The following is a 27,027-nucleotide window of genomic DNA, read 5'->3' on the forward strand; positions in this document are numbered from 1 at the left end:
CTGTGATCTTTCAAATGGCCCGTGCCTTCCAAAGGCGGGGGTGGGGAGTCTAAAGACAGATAAAAACACAGGCCTTTCACAATCTTCCTCACCAGAAGAAGATGCGCAGGATGTTGGCTATGAGCAGCACCAGGCAGACTCTGGTGGAGAAGCCCTCGCTGTTGCTGCGCCTCTGGATATCCTGGTACTGTGGCAAGTAGGGCAGCGCTCCCCCGCACACCATGAGGCAGGACGCCATCCAGGACATCAAAGACCATGAGTCCTCCATGTCCCGCTCCTGTAGAACCGCCTCTGCATCCATCACGCGAGAGAGAGAGAGAGAGGTTAAATAGCCGATGGCCAGTGAAGGCAGAGATGACAGGCAGGAATCGGGGAGGTCGAGGAGGCGTCCTGGGTATTAGCTGCCACGGTGTGGAGAACAACCACAGGTCTGTGTCTCCTCCCGCTAAATGACTTCTCTCTGACAAGTACGCCGCAGTATCTTCACTCTTGAGTGTTCACACAGTTGAACACGTACTCTGACCAAGCGGTCCTGTCTGCCGCACAACTAGTTCTCCTGAAAACAGAGGTGTTTTGAGCCAAGTGCTAGCAGGCATTCTTGAGGGGATAATAATGTATTTTTTATTTATTATATTGATCCCTTTAAGGGGGAAATTTGACTACTGCATTTGACCCATCCCTGTATATAGGGAGCAGTGGGCTGCCCATGACAGGCGCCCGGGGGTTCAGTGTATTGCTCAGGTATAGTTCAACACAGGACACATCCCAGTTGAGGATCGAACCGTTGACCTTCCGGTTGCCAGACAACCCTCTTAACCCAGTGAGCCACGGTCGCCCCCAAATATATATAATAACATCAAGGACTAAAGGTTTGTAATTCCTTCTTTCTCCAGAGCAGCCTACATGACAAATAGAGGGATTCATTACATTTGAGACACTGTGATCCTGTAATACAGATAAACAGCTCCTTGGAAATGGGATTGGTATGTGGACATGTTTGGTGTGAGAGCACGTATGTTGCTGTGTACACAAAACCATGACCTACAAATTCTAAGCAAATGGTGAGAATAAAACGGAATTGGTGCGGCGTGATTCCCATGTGACTGTGGCTCCTCGTGGCTGTGTCATAACAGTAGTCCTTAGCAGGCAGTGTCAGCTGATGAGTCACTCAGTATGGCTCAGTCAACACACTAAGGATTGGTTTAGTCATGACACAATAAAAAACTAAAGTAAAAAGCAGGTTCTCTGGTGGTAACTTTTGTATCACACTATAGTAGGCTAATGCAACACAACAGGAGATGCAGCTCAGCTTGGAGCACCGAGAGTCATCCTGAAGATGAACGGGGTCTGATTACCCATGAGACATCTGTTATTTCACATGACTCAGCTGTAAGTAAGGGCATAAGGAAATCAACATTCCAGCCAAGACCTCACTGCTTTGGAGGACAGAGCCAGGCAGGTGGATCTGGTGGAGCAAAAGCCAATTCTCAACTTGTCCAGACCTGTGTGGGTCTCCCTGTTACTTCTCTAGCGCGTTTAAAAACAAATATTATGAAGAATGCAAAGTGAATGCAAAACTGCAGAGCAGCCCTTGAACATAATCCACGAAGGTGTCTTTTTATAGGTTTCCGACAGTTAAACATTACACAAGAATGTAACAATGCAAGGTGTCTTAAACCCGTTTCCTTCTGCCTGGCTGTGTGAGTACACATCACACCCACACCACAGCAGCCACTTGTAGTAACATGACATGCTGTTGTGCAAGCAAAAGCATAGCTTCATGGGGTTGGGTCACTGACATGTCTGCACATACAGGCATCCGTTTTGGGCTACCGGGTTATAACCGCACACGAAGGAACAGCTAAACCACCGTGTTTTTACATTGTATGCAGAGCAGGTTTAAAGCGTGCAATGTCGGATTTCACCACTTTGTGCTTCACTCTAAAACGCAAAAAAACAAGCGTCCTCTGAGAGTCTTTATCTTTGTTCTATAATTTTTGTTTTTAAAAAGCGCGCTCACATCACGGACAATGCCCACCGCTCTTCTGATTGCGCATCGCCCCCGATACCAATGTTTACGTGTGTCTAGGTGGCATTATTTCACATTCGGCATTTGTAGGTAAACCGTGAACAGCACCCAACTGTACTCACCAGTCGCCTTCATTCACCTTGTCAAAAACAGCAGCTCGCACACTCACACGGGTACGAGTGTTTCAGCCCCCCCCGGTTCCCTGGCTGCTCCAACTTTCAAATCCCAACTCACTCTCAAGATGTGAACACGCACGGGGCACACTCGCGCACAGAACACACACATCGTTGTTCACTATTATTTTCAGACTGAACGTCATATTCCAACATTAAACATGTAACGTTTCCTCGTTCAAACACTTAAAGGGATGCAGACGAGCTGTACTAAACAAATGCAATGAATGAATGCGTGGTCTTCTCCGTACGTTACGTTAAACAACAAGTAATGTGCATTCTCCTTATTTTAATAAACTCCATATTCCACATTACTTAGCACCCTGACATAGCTCTCGCGAGACTATTGGTGTTGCAGGACAGCTGACTGTGCAGTGGGTGGTGCCAGGGACTGCTCTCTAGTTCAAACAGATACACACACACACACCTGATAGTGAACATAATCGGTACACTGTTTTCTGGATTTTAGTTCTGTTCAGCCGCTGATAATAACTTACACCACAACATGTCTGAGACGGATCCCAAGTCGGTGCAGGACCTTACCAATGTGGTGAGTCACGATCGAGATGGCAAGCTAGCGTTAGCTATAGCAGCCTAGCTAGCAATGGCATACACTAAATGCTAACGATGGTAAGCTAGTAGCTAGTTTATAAGCAAAAGCTAGCAAGACTGTAGCACATCGGTAGCATTTGATGTTTATTAGTTTGTGCAGTTAAACAGGTGTATGGGCTCTGCGTTTTGAACCTGTTTACTGAAGTCCTGACCTTTGTTTAGCACGTTATGTAACATCAGTGGTCAGCTTTTACGTGCAATCACCAAATCACAACAGAGTAAACCGCGAAGCGTTGCACAAAAAGGGTTGTTCCTGTGTAATGTTACTGCTGTAGAGACGCGTGGTCTAATTGTCGTTGACAGTTTCCATTAACGCTATATTGAATAGTGTAGTATCACTATGTTTGAGTGTTGTCATGGAGAAGAGCATACATAACACTACATGTTACCCTCCCCTGTGGTAGTTTTATTTAATTTATTTCCCTATGTTTTTGCATGTACAGCCATTGTCGAGTAGAGCGTCTTTTAAGAGCACTTCCAAACCTTTCCTCGAGGACTCCCAGTGATACACATGTTCTATTTGTTTTTCATTAACCTTCATTTTGTCACACTGCCCCTCGTGATCACAAGCATCTGAAGAACACATTTGGTGAAATTAAACTGTTGATCACAGACACTGCTTTAGAGAACAGTGTAATAGAGCCACATTATGTGATGGGCAGCAATACAGAACAGTATGGATCTGTGGCGCCTACTTTTCTCTCATCATGGGGAATTAAGGAATCAATCTCCCATGGAAACAGAGCTTTTACATTGTTGTCAAGGAAACCAGATACTTATCATTGTTCTGCTGCTTTTTTAAATCATTCATAGACCACAGGCATGGTGCATCAGAGTGGGAGTGCTGATGTTTTTCAGTGCCAGAGGGATTGTTAATGGTCCACAGTCCACTTCAATCCTCTGGTGTCAAACTGGTGCATTTGATGTATGGCTGTCATCTTCAGTGAACCAACTCTGATCAGTAGATGTATGTGTGTGTTTCACAGGTCCAGACACTGCTGCAACAGATGCAGGACAAGTTCCAGACCATGTCAGACCAGATCATCGGGAGGAATATCCTAATTGATCATTTAAAATACACGCTATCAATTGTTCACTGATTAAATGCATTCGTGGTACATATTCTAATTGAAAATAATGATGGATTGATGTCTCAATGGTGGACTGACCTGGATATCATTTTACCCATTTAGGAGTAACTTTGTGAGCTCTTGTGTTATTTATATGCCTTAACTGCTTCTCCACTTGATGAGATGAGCACGCGCATTGATGACTTGGAGAAGAACATCGCCGACCTGATGACCCAGGCTGGCGTTGAAGAGATCGAGGCGGCACCGGAAAAGGCTAAAGAGGGTCAAGGCTCATAATGAAGGTAAGCCGCAGACCCATCTACCCACCAGCAGACCCTCGTAGCTCTTATTCATACCTTCCATTTTGCGTCAAGGTCCATGGTTGTGTCCCTCTTCCTGATCGACTCATGAATCCTAAATATATGGAGACATCAGAAGATTGGAGACTGTCATTTGCTTATAGTTTAGTTTCTCTGTTAATCATTATATTAAGGATGTAGTGTTTATTTGGTTGTGTCAGATGTAAACATGGATAAATGCACACACGCATGTATTCATAAATGAATTCACCACCTTCTTTGAACCCGTTTACTCAAACGCAGACCATTGTGTGTCCCGCAGGTTCCCGGTGTGAAGTCGGTCCTACATTCAGGCGCAGCAGACTTTTCGATCCTGAAAATGACTTATTGATTTGGTGTGTCGTTGTGTGAAATGCTTTTTTTATATATTGAATATTGTGGTAAACGGTTTAGTTATGTAATGACTTGAAAAGTTGAACGTCATTTGTAAGTTAGAATGCTGTGCCCTTCAGAACCATGTGCAGGAATGCAGCTTAAGGATTTCTATGCCATCGTATCTCAATGAATGAAATCCCGTGAGCGGATGGGCTGATGGGGACGGTTTTGCCCGAGCCTGTGCTGAGAAGTACAACCTGCAGGCTAGTGGAACCTCCATCCCTACCAACAGGGGAAACAGGCACAGTGAACATCTGAAGCCCAACGGCACCGTTACTACCACGCTGTGGGATGCATTCCAATTCCAACAGATTTTGTTCTATTAAAGCTATTTAATACAATGCTCTGTCATGTATTACATAATAAATATTTGGCCAGGTGCTGAGTGAATTTTTAAAAATATAAATAACTCCTCGGTGCTAATTGTTTTTCTGCAATTATTTTTTTTACGTCAGTGTTGTATGGTGTTTCTTTGGCAGAGATTGTTTCTAAATGACAGTTCATTGTTACACTTAAGGGTCAATTAGGCTGCGGAATTGGGAATTTACGGTCTATGATCAATAAGATGTTTTTAACTGACATTTAATGTGTATTGAATTAGAGGCAATGTTGCTTAACTGCATAGTAGGAACCTTTATTCAAATGAGGGCAAACAAAAACAACAAAATGAAGCCAAACGCATCAAACAGAAATTAACAGCAGTAAGCAAAACATGTCACACATTACCATGAAGTACAAAATCAGTAGTGAACATCATATGAGTGCAATATTAAAGTTCTGTATGTATTATAAAGTGACCGGTTCCTTGACTGCATTTTAAAGTTAGAACTCAAAGCCGTCCTCAGTCATGTCGATGGCCCAGGCGAACTTGTCCCGTTGGCTCTTATTGTAGATTTTCTCTATAGGTACCCCCATGTTCTTGCACCTGATCAAATGGATAAAAATAGTTTAATGCGCCATGTGGTCTTCTGACAGGTCCCAAATATTTCCTCTTAAAACAAAGTACAGAGGTATTCTGATAGAGAATGTAAAAGCACTGCTAGAATGCAATCAATAGAAATAAACACAACATGTAATGGGCTATACAGGAGTGTGAACATGATTTAAAGGTTGACTGTGTGAGCATAATTGGTATTGAATTGATTAGATTCACTGACAGTGCTGTGTTTGAAGATGAACAAACGATTGTAATGAATAAATACAAGCACTACACAACTTCATAGCTATAAGTAACACCAGATTTGCTTTGATGCCGAAGAGAAGAAAACTACAGATAGAACATGAATTAAAAGATCAGAAGAATATTTTAGATTGATCTGGAGACTTAGTTATGCTACTGCAGATATATTTCAATCAGTCGACAGAAAAGATTATTTACAAAGTCGCCTTGTGTTGTGCATTATTGACAAGTGTCCGCTAGCTTCCTGCCATTTGTGATGGTTTATAGCAAGTGCATGCATTTAGGCAGCGAGTTTGTCGGCAAAATGTGTTTTGGAGAGTCCGTGTTAGTGTCCACTCACCAAGCCACGCTGATGCGTGGGTCCAGGTAGTTGAGCTTTGAGGTACCCAGTGCAATCTGTTTGTTTTCTTCCCTGTCAGTCGCCTGGACCTCCATCTTCAGCAGCTGCTCCTCACAGCGCTTCACTGCTGCCTTCTTCCGCTCCACCAGACTGACGGAAGACATATAGGTTCAGTCTTTCACTGTGAATTCTGTCCACATTGTGGGCAAGTGTGCTTTTGTCGGTATGCAGCCTAATTCAGAAGATGTTTTGTGTAAATAACTGAAAGTAGCAAATGTCCCAAGCGGCAGAAAATCTATGCATGTATAAAAATCAAGTGTTCCTTCTCTGTGCGCCACGCAATACTAGATACTGCTCTCTGAATCATGAGTATCCAGTGAACAAACATTTCGATGGTGAATTAAAGGCAATACACTGGGAAAGCAGTTGTCCGTTGCACTGCGACGTACGACTAACGGAGTGTTGGTAATTGCCTTTTGGCTCTAGGCCCAAAGACTAAAAGGAATAGCAGGGAAGCTCATCTCTGTGCGGTAACAGCAGGACTGCCACCACAACAAACACAATTTCATGGTCAGGAACCTTCTTTCTCACAGCGTTCACCTACGGCTCATTATTCACCGTGAAGCAGTTATTTCTGTTGTTTGGAGGCATTTAAACCCGCCGGGTACCTTTCTCTTTGCTACTTGTTGTTACAATCGTTTTGTCCACAGCTTGCTGGGGTTTTTTTCAGCACTATTTGTCACACGTACATCTGCTGCTTGGGGTCCGAGCTGCCTCTGGTCTTCGCCTCCTTCTTGGCCTGTTTCAGCTCCGTTTCCACGAGGGACAGCGCTTCCTTTCGAGCATCAATCTGGGTGGAGCACATATGGAAATGGGCATGTTTTTATACATGGATTTCTGTTAGCTTTAAAATATCACTGATCCGAGGCTGGAAAGGTTATGAAATCTGCACTGGCCTTTCAACAAACTGTTACAGTGACACAAGAACAGGACAGTATCATCCACTGTCAATGTCAATGTGATGAATAAAGCAAGTCAAGCTATTCTTACCTTGGCCTGAAGGTTAGCCATAGACTGATCAAAGGTCTTTGGCGGCGCCCGCTGGTGGTTACACAGAATGGCAACTGCTCTGTTAGCTCTGTTGTAGGACAGCAGTTTCTCTGGCTCATTGTCGGACTCTGTGGAGTGAGACAGAAGAGTTATTTGTATTCAAACAGGAAAATCCCACGAAAAACACAAATCTGACCAGAGATAAAGATTTAATCATGTGTCCATTTCTTGAAACAAACTCACACACACACACACTTTTACAGGCTGCTGTCATTTCGTTTCATTTATTCAGATCCCTGTGAGCTTCATCTACTATTCCTGGGCTCCACACAACACATGGTACAACCACACGCCATCCTGCAGGTTGGCTCTCAGCGGCAATCCAGAGATGAGAAAAGAGCGTGACACTTCTATCTCTGAGTGAGAAACGGTGGCGCAGACAGCCAATGGGACCCTGATAAGAGTGAGGCAGAGATTCACAGCAGTGTGCACGCTGATAACGTACTCCTGCAAGGGCCGAAAAAACTGCCTGGAGTAACGGTCTCTTGAATCAAGCAAGCTAAAAAAAAAAATTTAAAACATCAAAAGTGTGGCAGTTTTATCATGGGACTCCATGACAACAGCAGTCAGGTAATAAGACAATGGCAGTGGGGGGGGGGGGTGGGGGGGTACCGATACCTTTCTAGCTGCTCAGGAATGTGAGGTTTTGTAATGTTGCACTGCTTACTGTTTGTGAGCTGTTTGAGCTGCTGCTGTAAGGTGATGGAGGCGTTGTATGTCCTGAAGACCTTGGCAGTCAGACCGGCCATTAGAGAACTCAGGTGCTTGTTCAGCATGCCTGTCTGCAGGGAGAAATGGGAACACGTTCACATCAGCGGGCTTCCCAACGAATACCACAAAACCAAATGAATCAGACCTCGACCACTAGGTGGCACTGTGGCATCGCACCACTGCAGTGTACAGCATCAGTACCGTACCACACCAAATGAAACCTATACAACACCGTCTCTGCCTTCATCAGCATCATCAGTCATTAGAGCGGAGAATTAAAAGAGATCAGAGTACCGTTTCCCCTCTGACATTTCAGTAGGTATTATAAGAAGTTGGAGCTGTCAGAGCCAGTGGTTAGATAGCCATTAGCTGCTGTCAAACGGATGCAGCTTCAACAGAACAGGAAAGAGATGAAACGGCGTTAACAGTGTAAGGGCACACGCTGCTATGAAGGAAAAACAAACACGTGTGCTCCCTGTTCAAACACTGACATGAGGTGTAAACACATGGACTTGAGAGGCAGATAGCGCGCACGCATGCATTTCTAAACACAGATGAAAGCTCACAGGCGTGAAGAAAAAACAAGAAAAGAAAAAAACAACATCCAGATGAACTCACAGCTCCAGCAGAAGAATAATCATCATTCTGATGATTCTGGTGAGGATTACAATAATGATGTGGTTGGTTTAATCAGAGCAGGGTCAGGACCCAGCTGTCAGGGGCCACACACTTGAATGAGATTGTGAATGCGTCTCCCTGCAGGATCCTATTAGAAACATGGTGAGGGAGGGTTTTCATATATCCATATGTGTGCATGCAAGTGCTGGAGGGCGCACGGGTACACACACACACACACACACATCATACACACACCGGCTGCCGTGCCTGTCTTGCTAATGAGCTACCAAACTCTCCTCCCGCAATGCTAATGATAGTGTCTGCAAATCGGAGGGGCAAGTATGATAGGCCTTAAAAATAAATTTTCCAAAGTCTGACTCTGTCTCTACGTGTTCCTGTTCATTCTATATTCCGTTTAACTCGCAAAATATGCCACATTGTTGAAAAAAAAGACATTCCAACTTCTGTTTCACTGTGAGACAACAGACCCCGCCATCATTCTTCCCATGTCCACATCCTCCTCCTCATCTCGGCCTTACAGCTGCTGCCCGGTTGTCGACTATCATTTGCTTTCTCCCTCCCTCCATCTTTCCTCCCTCTCTTCCACCTCCATCTTCTCCCTCCTAACCTCCCCTCACCTGGTCCAGCTGTCACATTCCTATCGCTCCATCTACTCCCCCACACCCACCCACCCACGCACCCACCCTCGCTCCCTCCACTCTCTCAGCGGCCTGGCCTTTGCGGGTGCCAATCAGGCCTGCCCACAGCAGCCATTACCATTCCACCTCCAACACGCTCTGACATTTCCTGACACACTAGAGGGCAGAGAGCAGAGGCACCGCACTCCTTCCTTCAATTGCGCCATCTCGTCTTCACCCTCTCGTCTTCACCCTCTCGTCTTCACCCTCTCGTTCCTGTCCCGTCCTGCATCTTCCTTCTCCCACCTGTCAATCTTCAGACATAAGACACGAGGCTGGCTCTCGAACCGTCCTCGTGCTTTCTCGTCTGCATCTCTTTCTCACTCTTCTCACGTTAACCCCCTCTGCTCCAGAGTGACCGTTCATCTGTTGCACACGGTTCTACGAGTGCATCTCAAGACAACTTATTCATCAGCAATCACAGCACTTAACCCAGGATTGCCAGGCTGTGAGCTGCAGTCTGTAAGAAACCTGTATATTGAGCAATTCTGAATGTGTGTCCTCCACCAGGATAATCTATTAGCCTTGGGTACAGTCTCAAATAGATAGATTATGTTGTTTTAAAAAGGACAGAGTGCCCCCTGAAGAGCCCCACGTCTCCCTGCGGTGGACTAACGTGCGTACGACTGCTGCATGCCGTGTGGCTTCGCTGCCTGCAGGGAGAGGAAGACGTTGAGAGGACGGCACATTTTTATGTGTTGAACTTCATCCGCCCAGCATGTTCATTCTCAATTTCCACTTGTGCAGCTTCATTTTTATCTGCCAGTGTCCATCCCCCTCTCTCTTTTGAAAGTGCTTTTCTGCTTTCAGTCTCGCTGCTCCCAATACTCTTCCCCTTCTCTTCAATTTAGCCCTTTCATCTCGCCACACCATTGGCTCATTCAATCTCATCCCTTACACCTTACACTTTAGCCCCTGCTTTTCCTTTACCGCAGCCTTCTGTAGCCAGAAAACAGAAAGAAACGTCAAATATTACACACCTGAGGAGAGCGTCTCACTTATTAGTAGTCAGTTATTTTAAAAAAAACAGAAAAAAAACAAAACAGGAAATCACTTGTGGGCAGATTTCACAAATAATGAAATAATAGAATCGTTTTAAAATACCGTTAGTAGTTAGTGAGCCACTTACATTGAGGCGGTCAAAGAGGTCGTCTCCAGGCCCTTTGTTCTCCAGGAACAGTGTCAGATTCTTAAAAACCTGAAAAGACGTACAGACAGATTTGATCATGCATGCGTATCGTAAGAATAGAGAACAGCAAACCGGCCAGTCAGCTACCAGAACATTACAGGCACAGCTGTGGCAATTTGGTTTATCCATCTTGAACATTGTGTTTATATTAGTTAGAAATGCTCACAAGTCAGATCTAAAACACCATAAATTACACTCCTATACAAATACATGATAATAAACGTAATAAAGACACAAGGACCTTAGAGTGAGTGTGTGTGTGTGTGTGTGTGTGTGTGTATTTGTCCATCTTAGAACAGAGCCAGAGGAGAGAAATTGGCACGATTACATCTGACATTTCCAACGACTCTGTGGCTTCCGCAGATGCACCATTCCCCGAATAAACTTGTGAAATATGCAAGGCACCAATTAATAGCAACAGATGTGTTGCTCTACAAACCACACTGAAATATTCACTGATGGAGTCGCTTGGCAAACAATCTGAAAATATCAAAAGGACAAGAGCTTTTGGGATGGAAATGTAAATTAGTGTCTGTCTGAAGGTGTCAGAGCAGGAGAGACGCCAGTCAGCGTGTGTAATTGGTTTAGTTATGCGTGTGTTAAGAATGTAAATGAATACATAAATAAATGCTTTATGCATCTGCAGGTGTCCCCACACTCTGGGGCTATTTGATGAAGTCATTCCATGTCGTAACTGGTTTACAAATTGAGAAATAAGTAGGGATTTGGTTTTAAACAATAGAGAGCGATACACAGAGGTGCTAATCAGTCACTGTGGAGGCATCCATGGTTGGGAAAGGGCACATTAGCAATGGCTTAGTATCAACCCTTTTGGCTACTCCCCATTCCCGCTGAGAACCAATGACGTGACTTTTTCTTTCCATTTAATTACACATGGAGCATACAGCGTTGGCCCTCCATAGTACGCATAGCCTCGCTCCACTTCATCCCCCGTAGTGCCCCGTGTTCTCTGCACAGCAAATGAAATAAACAGTACATATAAGCCACATTTATAAAGCAAATGATTAGATTGAATGATGGTTAGAAATGGAAATCCCCTTCCTTCCATGCTTGTGCCATCGTTACATTCAAAGTGACATTTAGCAGCAATCTCACTAATTTCCTTGGGAATTGATGATGCTAAAATATGCAAGGGACTAATTATTTTTAGCGAATGTGTTCCTTTTGAATGCACTCATTTGAATAATTATACATTCTGCCAAGAAAGAAACCACTCTGGCTGTCAGGTGCTAACATTTCTTTTTCCCCATCTCTGGAACAGAAGATAGCATGGGCTGAGGCCAGAGGAGGTGTTGGGAATTCACACACACACAAGTGACAGCCGTTTGACAGATTGCAACAGCTAAACACGGTAAAAAGTTTCCAGACACATTCGGTTTTTCTTGTATTGTAACCTTGGCTCACCTGCTCATTACAGTACGCATCATTATTCACTGTATCACTAGCAGTCGTTCCCATTGGCATTAGAAGTAAGCTGTGAAGTCACTTGGCAGCATGAAGCCATGCCAAGTTTGAATAAGCGAAAATTATTAGAAATATTATAAACAGTAATGTCAATTGAGCATGTCGCTTTAACTGTTCGCAAGATTGTGTCATTATAAAAGCTTTTAATTGATTTGCGTCAGACATATATGCCCGTTTAGTGAGTGAAAAACAATTAAAGACATTAAACATTAAAAACAAGTAAATAATCACACAACATGATACGCGACTTATCTTTCTGCTTTCAATTACAGTGATTCTATCATTCTTTACATTCTAATATCAGATTAATATCTGGTGCTGAGATGAAACAGTGAAATACTGTTTTATAGTCACTGGGAACTATTCGATGCCCCCCCGCAGCTGCTCCGTAGGGAGAGAGACAGACAGATAGCATGTAGAGATGTTGATTTTTAAATCTCTCTCGATGAATTAAAAATACATTTCGACCAAATTGTTGAAAGACTGACCAAGAGGGTTTTCGGTGAGTTTAATTTAGTTTCTTCAGTGTTTGAATAAAGCGTTTTACGATGCTCCGCCCCCTTTAAATAATTCTCTACAGGGGGCGCTGTGCACACACAAGCCGACGGGAAATAGCTGAACTGAACTTGCCACACACGTTTTACCACCCGAGACTGTAAAGTTAAATATTTTAAATCGCAAACAATACTTAGTTTTTATAATTGAATGACCGATCCCTAATAGAAAGTAGCCATGAACCTCGACTGCAACATCCTAAACCTGTACTGTACTGAAGGCTTTCTGTTCTAACTGTATTGACACTGAATAGCACCCTGAAGGGCAACAGTATTGCAGATCTCAAAGATGCACTCGACACATTTAAAACACTGACTTCGGTTTACACGTCTAGAGGAGTTGCATTCTGTGGTATTTATGTCTTGTGTGGCCATTGTGACATCATCAGGGTTAGGGGTGAGACTACACCTGTGTTGCTTCTTTGAAGGTAAAACATGCACGGTGACACTCAAGAGTCTGTGGCTAACTCCAGTGAAGCTGTTCCTAAGGATCAGTTAGTCACATGCACTCTCAGGCTGAGACTTCCGTTGTCATAAGTGAAAACCAACTTAAAATGCCAGAAATAAATAACATCAGCAGAAACTTTGCTTTAAAAAATATCTTATTTCGTCTGACCATCAGCGTAAAACACCTAAAAACTATGTAACACTACAGAACAACAAGGAGAGGCAACGACAGAAAAGGAATAAACCGCATTCTTAGATTCGACAAACTGTCGCCAGCAGCTGTGGCACAAGAGATGCTGCATAGTGACCGTCTAACACAAGCAGTGGTGTATAAAGTACTCAAAAGCCATACTTGAGTAAAAGTAAAGATACCTTACTGGAAAACTACTCAAGTAAAAGTAAAAAGTCACCTATTAGAATACTACTTGAGTAAAAGTCTTAAAGTATCTGATATTTATTGTACTTAAGTACAAAAGTACTTTAGTATCAAAAGTAATTTTCTGATATTAAATGTACATCACAACCTGAACATTAAATGAACATCATAACCTGTTCATTGAAAGTAAAAGTACAAGTAAATGCTGTTGATAAAAAAGCAAAGGGTCAGAATTGTGAGAATGATGAAGTTTATTCTTTTAAGTGCTGTGGCACCATGACCAAGGACATGGAGCTGTGTTGAACATAATTGGGTTGCTGTGATCCATCCAGGAGCAACAATGTTCAACATAATATATTGTACATAAGTATACTTTTGCATCTACTATGAACTTATCATCATAATTCTCCGAAAAGCAATATGACACTATGAAGGAGTTGTAACAGTGCGTTTATAAGTCTGCTCATTCCGACTAGAGGATGTAGAGGCCAATGCATAATATTATGTTCAGCAAAACATATCCACTTGATGCATCAGGTCAGTGGTTTGAGAAAGGACGCCTGCCTTGTAAACTCCCGTGGGCCTGATTTGAACACAAAGGTTTTGCTGAAGCTGAATCTGCAATTGGGCGACTGCTGCCATCATAACTCCATCTGATCATCCACAACATGACTCAAATATCAAAACATGATCAATACTAAAGCAGCACCGAAAGTAACAACCCAGTCATGACTTGAAACTGAAACATGTCCTGTTCATCTTCAAAAGAAGTTGGTTTTCAAAATTGCGAGAATTCAGTCTTGCTCTTCTTGGGCTGAAGACTCGTCCTGCGATGCTAAATATCCTTTCACAGGCCGCTGAGGCAGGTAGAGGTGTGTTCAGCGTCACAGACAGCTTGCACACAGCTGCGAAGGATTTCACGAATGCTGCGCTCTCGCGGCTCCTGTCAATCCGTGTATACAGCTACAGCTAACGTTAGCCAACTAGTGCTGCACAACTGTCAACACCTCCTCAGCTCACTAACTCGCTAGCGATCCACTGGTGTTGGTCATCGTCACCACCGTCGTTTGTTGCGGGAGTAGCAGGTGCCTCCATTTCTGCTTCCATCATGAAATCAGTCATCGTAGAGTGGAATTCTACTCATGTAGTCGCCCGCTAGCTTATAGCATGTAGCATCCTGGGCATCAAAACGCCGCGGCTTTGAGAGCACTTGTTTGCAATTGTGCATTAACGTGATTAACCAATGATTTAACTTGCTGCTAGGACCACTGATTCACCAAACCTGCTGGCTTGCAGTCTCTGTTCCACCACAGTCCCCAACGCTGCTCTCGTGATTCATTTTGTTTCTAAAGATAGATTTGATTTTGTAGCGAGTAACGAAGGTTTCAGGGGAAATGTATCGGAGTAAAAGTACCGGTTTTCTTTGCAAAATGTAGTGAAGTAAAAGTAAAAGTCAACAGAAATATAAGTAGTAAAGTAAAGTACAGATACCCAAAAAAACTACTTAAGTACAGTAACGAAGTATTTCTACTTCGTTACTATACACCACTGAACACAAGGGAACGAACTGATGACTCCAACAGAACTGCAAAGTACTGCTTATGGGAGTATAAGCTTGACCGCAGTATTCAAACCATGTTATGATGCTACGGTGTACAGACCAACACAAGGTTACCCGAAGTTGTTGGTTAACAATTCACCAACATGTAATCCAAGAGCAGCAGACTGGAGCAGAGACAAATTAAACCAGCACAGCCACAGGAATGCAATCTAACAACTGTGCCCAGGGGACATTCCTCAGTTCCCTCTCTGCTGCAGGCTCAGTGCATGTCGATATGCATGCAAGTGACCTTCTCTGCAGGGACTTCTGCCAAAAACCCAAAGACCAAAACCTAGATTGTCATCATGAAATATTTTGGTTTTGTACTGCAATGAACGGCCCAGATGTTAGCAGAAGAAGGAGTTGCTTTTTATTAACTTTTAGTATTTCCAGAATAAAACTTCCAAAGACAAAGCAGGGATATGAATGCGAGTGTGGGGCTCGTTGCTCCTTTACCTTCTTGACGACAGGGACCTTGTTGTAGTAGCGAATGGAGTCTTTACCCAGGAAGTCAAATTCCACCACACACTCGTTGCCTTCCAGTTTCTCGTGAAGGGTGATGTGCTCCACACGTAGCGAGCAGCAACCAACTGTGTCCGCCGACTCTCCCTCCTCCTTCTCGTTACCAGCTCTCAGTGCAAGCTTTTGTTTGGGGGGGTCAGAAAATACAGAGATAAATGCACAAATCCACTCTCCCAGCACTTTGACCATCATCCTGCCCATTCACAGAGCAAACATGCGCCGACCAGATGACCATTAAACACATACACACAAGGCATGTGGTAGGAATGAAAATCTGCAAATTAAACACAAAGCAGAATCAGAATCCTTTGCCATGAGTCAAAAGCAATCACACACTCAATCTATCATTTCACTCAATGCAGAGCGAGATAATTAGCGTGGGGTGGCTGAAAGAAAATGGCTACATATAATCCATGATTTCATTGCAAAAGACCTTCCCTTCCAGCTATGTGGGAAGATGGAAAAGGCACATCGCATTGATTTCCAATATGTTCACATGGCTCTTGGTGTCAGTCCGAAGCACTGAGGAGACTCTGGGAAACTGACAGCACTTTATTTCTTGCACTGGTGTGTAAACAATTGCTGCATCTTAACGTCAAAGTGTGTCCTCGACCAACCAGACCTTGTCTATGAAGTAGAGGGCCACAGCTCTTTGTCGTGTCACCATCTGTTTGGATTTGAGATCCTGGCCGTACTGGTTACGGATGTCGTCCACGCACGACTTCAGTTTCCGGGCAATCTCGTATTTTTCCCAGTCCTTCTCTCCCTTCGTAGGATGAAACGTAGGGGAGGAGGGCGGAAGAAGAGTGGCGGAGACAAAAGAGAAAGGGACACAGTGAGAAGTAGGGATAACAACAGAGGAAACAGCAGAGAGAGGGGGGGGGGGCAATATGAAACAAAGAATTGAAGAAACAAAACGAGAACAGAAAAGTAATTTTCTTGAAAAGCCTCTGATCAAAACAGTAATCAAAATGGTAATCATGACATGAAAGCAGGCTGAATATCACAACTCTATTGACTACATGTCCTCTGCCTGTTTGCCGCTGGCGATGGTGTTTATCGGGAGACGGGATTAAGACACAATTAAACCCACCATATTGTCACGGAGACAGAGTGGAATAACTTAACCTTTACACATGAAAGAAGAGGAAGAGACGGGGAAATAATGACAAGAAGTCACACACGTCTTTTTCTACACACGTACGTCGCATTTCCTCTCCAAACAAAACCATAACGGCATTTTAATATTTTAGAAACAAAAAAGTATTGATATATTATACTGCAAATCTCCTACAAACAGTTGGGTTTTATTGACCACGACAAGGATGCATGCTTGGTTCTTGTAGTTATACAATACAGATCTAATGTCATAGCTGTGGTCAACAGTGTGAGGGCCGATAAAGGAGCGAGATGACACCCTCTCAACTTGTAAGCAAATAAAACAAAAGCACAGCCTTGAATGGAAACCAATAGGGTTTAAATTGGCCTTTCTATATCTGTTAAAAGTGTAAATATTATTTGTAGGTGGATTGACAAATTGAAAACCCATCTCGTCAGGTGTAAAGTAATGCGTTTGTGTTGGATCTACAGTGTTTCGGACCAATCTGCATCCTGTGAGGAGCTACGGGCGTGGTTAGGTGCGGGTGTCTGACGGAATGACACAGAGGCAACAACTGGCGAGTAATTCTTAATGGGAAGAGCAGAGGATGTTTGTGCTCGTCTCTCGACTTTGATTGACAGATGGTTCATTCAATCACCCGACAATTGTTTTTTTAAAGTTCCTGCCCATTTTACGAAGACGGGAGTCTGTCTAACAAACCATCTGAAGCGTGGACTGCACATTTTGACTGGTGACATTTTAGTTCTACTTGTTTGTATTCTCACTGAATATATCTCTTTACTCTCAGCTGGATGGCAGGCTGTTTTCAGCACCATTCATTTCAGTGTGTGTGCGAGAGGCAGGCAGCCAATATTATTTGCCAATTTTCAGACACCAAGCTGACCTCAAATAATTAGCACCAACAATGGCAAGATGAATCGCTTGGTTAAAAAAAAAAAGAAAAAAAGAAAGAACTGATTTAGCAGACCAATATATCTTTTTTCATTTCACATTTTCTTCTTCCTCGACAAAACCTGGCGCCTGCATTACCCGCATGCTTCTCTTGTTATTGGTGTTCCATGGTGCTTTGCTAAGCAAAGGCAGACAAGGCTGAGCAGTTTGTTTAAAAAACACCCAAAAACCATTTTCCAAGGCTGACTACAAGGTTTTGATTGATGAATGTGTTTTTTATTTTCTACCTTTCAGTCAGTGACTGGTCTCCTTTCATGTCAGCGTGGTATGAAAAAAAAAAGAACTTAAATTACCTGTGAAAGTTGTCTTGAGATACATAATCCGCAGTGAATAACATGACAGCTGTCACTTTTGTCAATATTACATTTTTGTTGAGTGGCAAGCAGCTGAGGACAGAGGCTGCGATGGCAGCATTTTACTGGTGGTGCATTAAGGTGCTTGCAGGACAATTGGATTAGTGTATTTATGCACCGACGATCCAATCTAAACTAAAAAGTGTTAAAAAAAACATTTGAGTTAAATAAAGCCACACATGCAAACAGTCTGTGCCTTCCTGTCCCTGAACTATAACAAAGCAACTTGTTTTAATTAGAAAGTGTTCATTTAGCCCTGAACCGGTTGTGGCCCGGTTTGCAGCAGACTACTACTTTTGCTACCTTGAGTTTGGAGTTGGCATTCAGCATGATGTATTTAATGGCGCTCTGGATGTTCTCAGTCCAGCTGGCCAGCCATGTCACAGCGTTGTCGTGTCGAACCTCCTTCCAGCGGTGACCAGTAGGCGGCACAGGGATGCGGGCTTCTCTGTCAATTAAGGAGAGAGTGCAAGACGGAATGTGTGTGTGTGAGCGGTCACAGCATGGAAGTACAAGCTACAGCATCCTGAAGGGGCTCACGCCTTCTCAGCATACACGTACGACACCAGAACCAGAAATGGATTCAACGGTTGAAATCTACCGTGATATGGATTACGGTTGCTTTAACATACCGGATTTCCTGAAGTTACCTAAAGCAAACGTTCACAGTCAAAATCACACCACACCATCTGTAGCAGTGGACTACCATTGCCTGTGAAGCTGTAAATACGGCTACGCATTGCTTCATACTAACAAACATGGTAATGGACATTTTGAAAAGACTTTCTTACGATTCACAGCTTTTAAAACACTTTGTGCATCGAGGTCTTCCAGCTAGAAGGTCGCATCAAGAGGTGTTACCGCTGGGTTTTTAGCAGCTGGGGTGACGGAGTTTGAGCAAATGCTGCTCTTCGTCACACAGCTGTAGTAAACAGCGACTTGTGTGGCTTGCTAGACACAGTGAATACAGCTCGATAAAATCCATGGAGCTCCTCTGGACAATAGTATGAACCAGACATGACGGCGTTTAGTTTCCCGGGATATATGTGACTTCCACAACACATACTAAGCAGAAATAGGTTATTTTTCCATGGTTAATGGCAATGACAGTTGAACGGCTTTCAGGGAGATAAGCCCCGCCCCGGTGCGTCCAGCGCGAATGAACACTTGGTTCCCGGCATTTTGACCGGCGGCACGATGAATTCGCGACGCGTTTGTTGTGAACGCAGCATCACTCTCACTTGCTGCAGTTGATGATGACATCCTCCGGTTGGATCCTCTTCTTCAGCATGCCCTGTTTTGGATGCTCGCCTCTACCCCGGAACAGCCCCGGAGGCTCAATCTTAAAGTTGCCGATGCGCTCTTTGTGGTGGTCCAGCAGACAGTAGCCGTATTCATCCACCACCTTCTGGTTGGCCTCTTTCAAAACCTACAACAGAAATCAAACAAACACAAATAAGGTTGTTTTTTTTAACCTAAATGATCCATGTTGACCTTCTTTAGACACTAAAGGGAAGAATCTTATGATATGGAAGATATGGCACAGACAGACATTGTTTTTGTTACCAGTTTCTCCTCTTTGGTCAGGACTTTCCTGGCCTCCACCTTGGCTTTATGCATGGCATGGAGCTCTCCAAAGTCACACTTATCAAGATCTTTGATCAGCAACCTCTCCTCATGGGTCATTTCCTAAACAGACACAAACACACAAATCTGACACTCTGGAATGTTTCTTAGTTACATCTGGATAAAAACACAGATAGCCTCGAGTGACAAAAAGATGCATATGTGAGAAAATTAATCATCAATTTTGATCATCAATCTTGTTGAAATCGAGATTTATGACATTTTTTGGACTACATAATTAGTTATCCATCCATCCATTTTCCACCACTTATCTAAAGTTCAATGGAAATTATGATGAAACAAACTGACTTCAATACGGATCATAAAAAGCATGCAAATTCAAACACTTGTTCTGTGCAGATTGAAAATGTTTAACTAAAGGAAGAAAGAGACCAAGGATCCGCACACAACGCTGCTTTAGTCATTTCACGAGGAGCTATTAATAGAGGACACAACCTTTGTCTGTCAAATAGCGCAGCATACAATAATGCATCATGAAGAATAAATAAAAGGAGACGAGCATGATCGCAGATTTGTGACCTCTCATCTCTATGGAGGCTAAGCGGACGGTGGTATCGTTATGAAAGGCCAGAGTAGAGACCATTTCCTCCTACGAATGCATGACACAGCAGTACACTGAAGGCAGCAGAAGGGCAGCTGAGTTTCAATGATAATGGTCAACCTTCTAAAGTTATTGCACAAGCGGTCACCTCATCAGAGAGGTCACCAACAGTGCAGCAATACGGAGCAATTCAGCGGAGACTTTACGGTTCATCTTGGAAGTTTCTGCTGCCAAAATGTCACGTTTACACTGAATTCATGCACATGCACAGAACACGCACCTCTCTCCAGAAACACTCGACAGAACAGACACGCAGTCAGTCTCCGTGTCTAAGGATGACTGACACCCAACTGTGGGCGGGCACCGAGGGCAGTGGAGCGAGGAAGAGTTTTTCCGGCTGTAATAACAGTTTAATTGGATTTGTTCATATGCAGGGGAGCTACTTGTATGGATTAGCATATCAATGCCTTCACACAAATTGTGTTTTCAAGTGCATTGAGCACTAAGCAGCGCAAAATTAATTCTGCATGATATGACTTGGGGCTTGGCACGGTGTTTTCTCCATGCATAGGACATCCTGACAGACACCAGGGTACAGATACCAGCCACAACAAGCAACTAACAAGTCGGGACCAAAGATAGAAACACAACAAATCTCAGAATACTCGAGTCAGCCACAGACTCCATTGAAGAAGCCAAAAACTATCACCAAGAGCAATCAACCCTCAGTCATCACAGGCAAGCAACTATAAACATGGTGGTCCACAGGGCGAGACTGTAGGAAGCAGTTACAACCAGTTGACTCGATGCAGTGACAAAACATAATCGGGAGTTTCGTCTTTACTGCACTTGTTTCTCTCCTCCCCCCTGATCTCTGACAGCTTAAACGCACTCCTTGTGCCCCGAGCAGAGAGACGACGCTCAGGGCACAAGGAGTGCGTTTAAGCTGTCAAAGTCCGCTGGCCTGTTGCTCTTGCTCCCAATATTAACTTCTCCGATTCAATAATGTTGAGCTGAAAAAAGACAAGCACGCAGGCCGACATTCAACCGTGGTGTTGTTGACCCTGTCGGGAGAACCAAGCATCAGTAGAAGAGCTGTACCTAAGGAAAGGTAACCAACTAACTAGCTGCTAATCTAATTCATGCATTGTGTAATGCCATTTTTTGGATGATCATTTCTATCTTACAGCAATATTGTCAGCAGGAGAATTTCAATATCGCCGAACCCTATTAGGGCTATTTTTCGCTTGCAAAACTGACAATATATCCAAGACTCTTTCTGGCTTTACCTTCCTCCAGTCTTTAAAGAAGTTCTCCCGGAACACCTTCTTGGTGGTGTACTCGTGGTCCAACATCTGGGCAAAGAACAACGCCACCTCTTCAGCTGCCAGGCTCAGCTTCAGCTTCTTACCTGCACACAGAACCAACACAAGCTCACGTTCAACACAACACAACACGGGGTTCTTCTTTTACAAGTTACAAAAGAAACACACACACACACACACACATTAGGAAGCTCCGATCTAAATCCCACATGCTACAGTTTAACAGCCGCCTCCTCTCGAGTCCTGTCAGACTAATGCATGGCTGTATAGCGGTGGCTCAGCGACAAGGACTAAATATTTACATGCAGCCCCACTACTAAGAGTGAGCTACAAACAAGTACATGAAAGCATCTAATGAATAGATCAAGCCAGCTCCCTGTAGGACACTGTTGTGGCTTGACTGCTTAACAAAGCAATCAGTCATCAATCAGCGTTTGACCCGATACACCTTCAGCGTCCTGAAGACCCAACTGTGCATGTTTGTGTGTGCCTCTACACCTTCATCCATAGATCTGCCCACTTCAAAGACCTCTTTTGTTTTATTCCCAACCTGTCCACTGCTCCTCTAAAGATTCATAAAGGTTGAGAATCTACAGAATTCCAGGCTGATGTCAAAGTAGTTTCTTTTGATATTACAGCATCATTTCATTTTCAAATTTGTACAAAAGGTCAAAGGTCTTTTGATGAGTCGGGGACACCAATGCCATTTAACACTTCAGACGTTTTCCTTACCTTTAAACACACGGACATGGCTTCAATGCATTCTTAAGGTCAACTGTCCCGCTGGGGGAGGACTGCTCTTTGACATAACTGAGTGTATTAAATATGGGCATGAAGCACACATTATTAGACAGTGTGTCCCAGAAACCACACAAAAACTGATGGAATTAGTTGAGTCAGGAATTTTTGAGAGAACACTATTTATATATAGATATATACACGCTATAGGAAACAGAAAGGATGTCACCAAAAGGTACAGAGAGGGAGAGAACCTCCTGCTGAAAGTTAACATGAAGAAAACTTTAAAAGTGATGTTACTACGCAGTGCTTTTAATTTACTTTGAATGGTCTAAACAAGCGCCTGAGAGGAACCAAGACTTTTTTAAATGACAGTCATTAGAGAAAACGTGTAAGAAACTCTTTCAACATTGTTCTAACTCATAAAACTTCCATGCTCAACTGACCATTATAGGAGAAGTGAACGTTGTTCGGCAGAGACTGGTACTCAGGAGGGAAGGAGGGTCCATTGTGTTCCAGGAACTTCCATTTCACCCCATCTTCATACTTCTCCTCCTCCCACCTGACAGAAAGCAAGATGGGGAGAAAATGAGGATGAGAAAATGAGGAGAGAGAAAGTGGAGATTGCTGCTCTCTGGCTTCCCCGTGTAGTTTGTGTTTGAGTGTGTGTGTGTGTGTGTGTGTGTGCCAAGGCCAGCTAAAGAAAAAAAAGAAAAAAAAAGGAGCAGCATTTCCAAACCATCTCCAGCGACTCTGCTCCTCCTCCTCCTTCTTTTTGATCTTCAACTGTCTTGCCCCCTCAATATCCTCTTTCGTCCTCTTTGTTTTTTTGGAGACTGGGTGCTCTCCTTCCTCTTTTTTCACCGTCTGTGCCGAGAAACACACACACTCGAGATGTGAATTCAAACACTCCCATCGTCAACCACATTTCCAGCAAACGTATATAGAGGGAGTAATTGTGACGCAGACAGATTACTTCGGGAAGACAGAGGTTTACCTTCTCTGTTCTCTTCTTCAACTTCTGAGCTTCTTCTTCATGTCGCTTATTTTTCGTCTTTGAGCTGCAGGTACCCAAAAGACAGACAGAGAACAGTTATAGCAAACACAATATGTTAAACTACCATATTTAAATGTTCATACACAAATATTAACATGAGTTTCAGATGCCAAAACCACTGTGCTAACCATTCTCTAATAATGTTAAGTATGCCTTCATTTCTGGCCAATCAGGGGCTAAAAGTGCTGACTTACGTAGGTGAAACAGAGGAGCGTGAAGGGCCTTCCATGGCCTCATCCTTAATTCTTTTCCGTTTCAATCCGGTTTTCTTTGCAGCAAAGTCTCCATCCTCTGGCTCCGGTTTCACCGGCCCTCTAGACCACAACAAGTGGGGACATCTTCACATCATCTTTACATTGTTAATGGTTGCTTCTTTCCCCAATCAGAAGTCTGCTTTGTCGTCTTTTGAAGGTACAATTCTTTTCATATGTCGAAACACAGAGCACATGGTAGACTGCAGCTTAGTCGTGAAGCAACAGTCACAAGAGTGAGCACTGGTTTTCATTTAAATTGTATTTTATGAAACCTTATTTGAGATCCTCTTTTCTTTAATATTGCTGCATTTGAAAAAGCACATTTATAAAGATCTTATTCTGTTTTGCTCTTATAAAATCTGGCTTGAGCTGTTAACTTTGAATTGTCTTTTGTTTGCACTGCTGGCTACAGAACGAGGACAAAATTACCCCGTCACGCAAAGTAGAGAGGGGAAAACGGTCCTCAAGCACACAATGACCACAAGAAATCAGACATAATTATGGTAATCAAGCAACATCATCGAAACAGTAATGATAATGACAAAATTACAGCAATTAGAAATTTAAAAAAATAAATACACAACTGCTAGCTTGGATTTCCCTCCAGAGTAAGAAAGTTACTGAGTAGGGAAATTCAAATTAAGAAATCAACACATTAGAGTCACCACTGCTAACATAACAGTTAAGGGGGAAATGTGGATAATGTAAAGCCTGCAATTGTCAAACTGGCTTCCTGAATCCTAATTACAAGACGCTACAGCAGCAACTACCTGGTACACATTGTATGAGCCTAATGCACTCTCTCTCTGCACTTGCACAGTGCGACCCCGATGTCTTCTGATTGAGAGTAATGAGCCTTCCCCCAGCTCCTCTGGTCTCTGACTCCATCGGGTTATTGCTGCAAACGCTGTACGTGTTCAGCGCAAAGATGACACAGGACCCTTGTTCTACCTCTCGAGGAAACACATTTTGGATGTCAACAGATAAAATGGAAAGAAAGAAGAAAAAAAGAAAATAAATTAAAAAAAAAGAAAAGTACTTCCTTTTCATTTCTGAAGAAAAGACTAAAAAGAAAAAGACGAGTCAATACAGTATTACAGAAGAAAAGTGCAGGAGTGAATAATGAAATGAATGATGGTATCTGTACATATCTGACCATTATACACTAGTTTCACCCTTGTATTTATCCATGGGTCCATGTGTACAGTGCTATGTTCTTCCATGACGACACAATTAGGGATTTTAATCCGAACCACATGCACAACACAAAAAGTGTATTCATGCTTAGAGTGATTATTCCCACGCGCATGACATTCTCCATCAAGACATCATGCTGACAAAGACAAAGACAGAAATCTTCCAATAATGCTGCTTTTTCTTTTACAGCGAGTTAAATCCCGCTCTACTGATTTGGCTCCAATAGGTTACCTCCTGCAGGGGTCATGTATCACACTCACATTCATGCGGACAATCAACGCTCTAAACTTTCACAGTAGTACTTGAGAGCCAAAGCATTATTTATAGTCACTACAATGTATACACACATATGGGAGACCGCTTAGTCTAACTGTGTCCTTGTTGTCCTTAGGGTGAGGATGTTCCTAACGCCCGGGTTCCCCGACGGAAACTTTAACTAGTCGATTTGTCTAAAAGTAAAAAAGACACTCAGAAAACAGTCAAAATGTTGCACAATTACAAAAAAGGTTAAATATTGTTTGTGGGAGCCAATTTAAAATAGCATTTATAAAAAAAAAAATAATAAAAAAAAAAAAAAAGTATTACATCTAAGTCCTGCTGAAATCAATGTGCCTCCACTGTCTGCTCCGGGCGCCTGGTTAGAAATACGCCTCACAAAGTGGTGTGTTGTAATATTTGATGAAACGACAGCGGGGACTGTGGTCTAAGAAGAGTTATGGTTTGGCATAACTTCTACCATTAATTGGTATAGAAGTGTGCAAGTTACCTTACACCTTCTCCTCCCCTCTGTCCCACTCAAACACACACACACACACACACACACAGCGAGCCACGATTGTGTGTACAGCTTTTATGTTTGTGAATAAATGCTACAACTACTCAGGCTCACTTAAGGTGGGCTGACCTTTCTCCCATGTCTTTGGGTGATAATGTCATAAAATATTAGCGACTATTAGCGACAGCGACTAGTATTTCGGTGCCGTCGAGCGAGGGATGCAACGTTTAATCAACCAGTCGACTTATCACGCACATCCCTACTTTAGGGCTGGACCTTTTACAGCCAAAGCTTCTATTGAGGTTTTTCAAATTACGTTTTGGTACACTGCACCACTGAGCAAAATCCATAAAAAGCTATACAAAAGGAAGGCGGGTCACTGCGTCCACTGACATTTACGGTCTGTGGTTCTAATAGCCTTATGTTTCTTCCCTACCTCTGCTGCGAGCCCTTCGGTTCCCTCCCTGCATGAAACCCACTCAACTTGCACAGTTGCCACCTGAGCCTTTCTGTAAGAAAGAAAATCCTGAAGCGAAACATTAAAAGACAGAATTTAGCAAAAATTGTTTTTCCAACAGACATCTCCTTCGAAATTTCTCTTGTCATATCGGGTCGGGTTAAATCCACATCTGAGAAACCATCCATTAACAACTCTGTCGACACCCTGCTGTGAGACAGATTTGACACAGCGGGTCTTTGGCCAAGGTCTGCCATCCCAGCAGCACCCTGCTGAGCATCAAACTAATCAAACCATGCGTTCTCATCGATTACCTTCCTGAAAAGCCACAGATATTAGTCTTCAATGAAGATTAAAACACATTTTTCTTTGAGGCCGTATAAAACATCGTAAAATGACAAATAAATGGGATGGTTTCTATCCAGGGACCTTCAACATCAAAACACAAGAATGACTTTCCATCACCTCAGGAGGGGAAGAGAAAAATAAGATTTCTGGCTGCATGGTAACTTTTCAATAAGCTTGGGCCAGTGTAAACATATTCCGAACAGTACGATATTAATCCAAACATGGGACCAGATTGGTCTACCGAAATAAAATCCCACAAGATGTCACACTTGACTCTGCAGCTGCTCCAGAGCGTTACGTAATGAAACTGAGAGAGCCCACGAGTGACAATGGAGGGACTTGTTTTTCGGCTCACCAGTTCCAAATCTAAAATGTTGCCATATCGGCGCAGTTTTAGTGACTTCCTCTGCCCCAAAAAACACAAACTTTCTTGAAAACATACACAACGTGAGCCATATTTCACCCCCTTCATGTTGCCTGGCACTAAATCGCACAAAACCTGTCAGACACTAGTGTCTCTGTTAGTCCAGTTAATAAACAAACATATTAGATTAATTGTCATATTGCTTATAACGTAACAGATTCTATGGTAGTCCCCGTTGTATCCCTCTGGTTGCCGTAGGAAAAAAAGGGGGCAGGGCAGAGAGCTCCAGATTTAAGATGGAAATCAATCCACCTCCACCAGTTTACTATCACAGCCTAAAATAAGGTGCAGTCTACTTGTATTATGACTTGATTCCTACCTGGTACTGCTGGCTGACTCCAGTGGTTCAGTCTTAAGTGTCTTGACCTGCGGGGAGGAGTTCAACACAGCAT

The 27,027-nt window shown here is 43.2% G+C and overlaps 3 protein-coding genes across 4 annotated transcripts in view; 1 reads left to right on the forward strand and 2 right to left on the reverse strand.

Moving 5' to 3' along the window:
• LOC306777806 (solute carrier family 66 member 2) overlaps positions 1–2,258 on the reverse strand; it is a 37,831-nt gene extending 35,573 nt beyond the window's left edge. For both annotated transcript variants that reach the window (XM_079269100.1, XM_079269099.1), the window contains exons 1-2: positions 2,152–2,258; positions 93–291 (exon numbers count right to left, since the gene is read on the reverse strand). In XM_079269100.1, the coding sequence (XP_079125226.1) occupies positions 93–291; positions 2,152–2,164 (212 nt within the window). In that variant the 5' untranslated portion in view covers positions 2,165–2,258. The remainder of the gene's footprint in view (positions 1–92; positions 292–2,151) is intronic.
• Positions 2,259–2,570: 312 nt separating this feature from the next.
• On the forward strand, positions 2,571–4,998 carry hsbp1b (heat shock factor binding protein 1b). The gene is made up of 4 exons (XM_079266034.1): positions 2,571–2,752; positions 3,801–3,867; positions 4,060–4,186; positions 4,506–4,998. Exons 1-3 carry the CDS (start codon positions 2,708–2,710, stop codon positions 4,179–4,181), a joined length of 234 nt encoding a protein of 77 aa, XP_079122160.1. The 5' UTR covers positions 2,571–2,707; the 3' UTR covers positions 4,182–4,186; positions 4,506–4,998.
• A 145-nt stretch (positions 4,999–5,143) lies between these two features.
• LOC306775568 (DNA topoisomerase 1) lies at positions 5,144–26,968 on the reverse strand. The gene is made up of 17 exons (XM_079266022.1): positions 26,955–26,968; positions 23,375–23,494; positions 23,121–23,184; positions 22,863–22,990; positions 22,570–22,685; positions 21,350–21,471; positions 19,439–19,561; positions 19,114–19,301; positions 18,176–18,320; positions 16,071–16,214; positions 15,383–15,568; positions 10,405–10,473; positions 7,916–8,030; positions 7,189–7,316; positions 6,888–6,988; positions 6,139–6,288; positions 5,144–5,543 (listed from the first exon to the last, which is right to left on the reverse strand). Exons 2-17 carry the CDS (start codon positions 23,407–23,409, stop codon positions 5,441–5,443), a joined length of 1,917 nt encoding a protein of 638 aa, XP_079122148.1. The 5' UTR covers positions 23,410–23,494; positions 26,955–26,968; the 3' UTR covers positions 5,144–5,440.
• Between the last annotated feature and the right edge of the window lie 59 nt (positions 26,969–27,027).

The sequence above is a fragment of the Melanostigma gelatinosum genome (assembly GCF_949748355.1).
Source record: "Melanostigma gelatinosum genome assembly, chromosome: 1".
In the NCBI taxonomy this organism is placed as follows: domain Eukaryota; kingdom Metazoa; phylum Chordata; class Actinopteri; order Perciformes; family Zoarcidae; genus Melanostigma; species Melanostigma gelatinosum.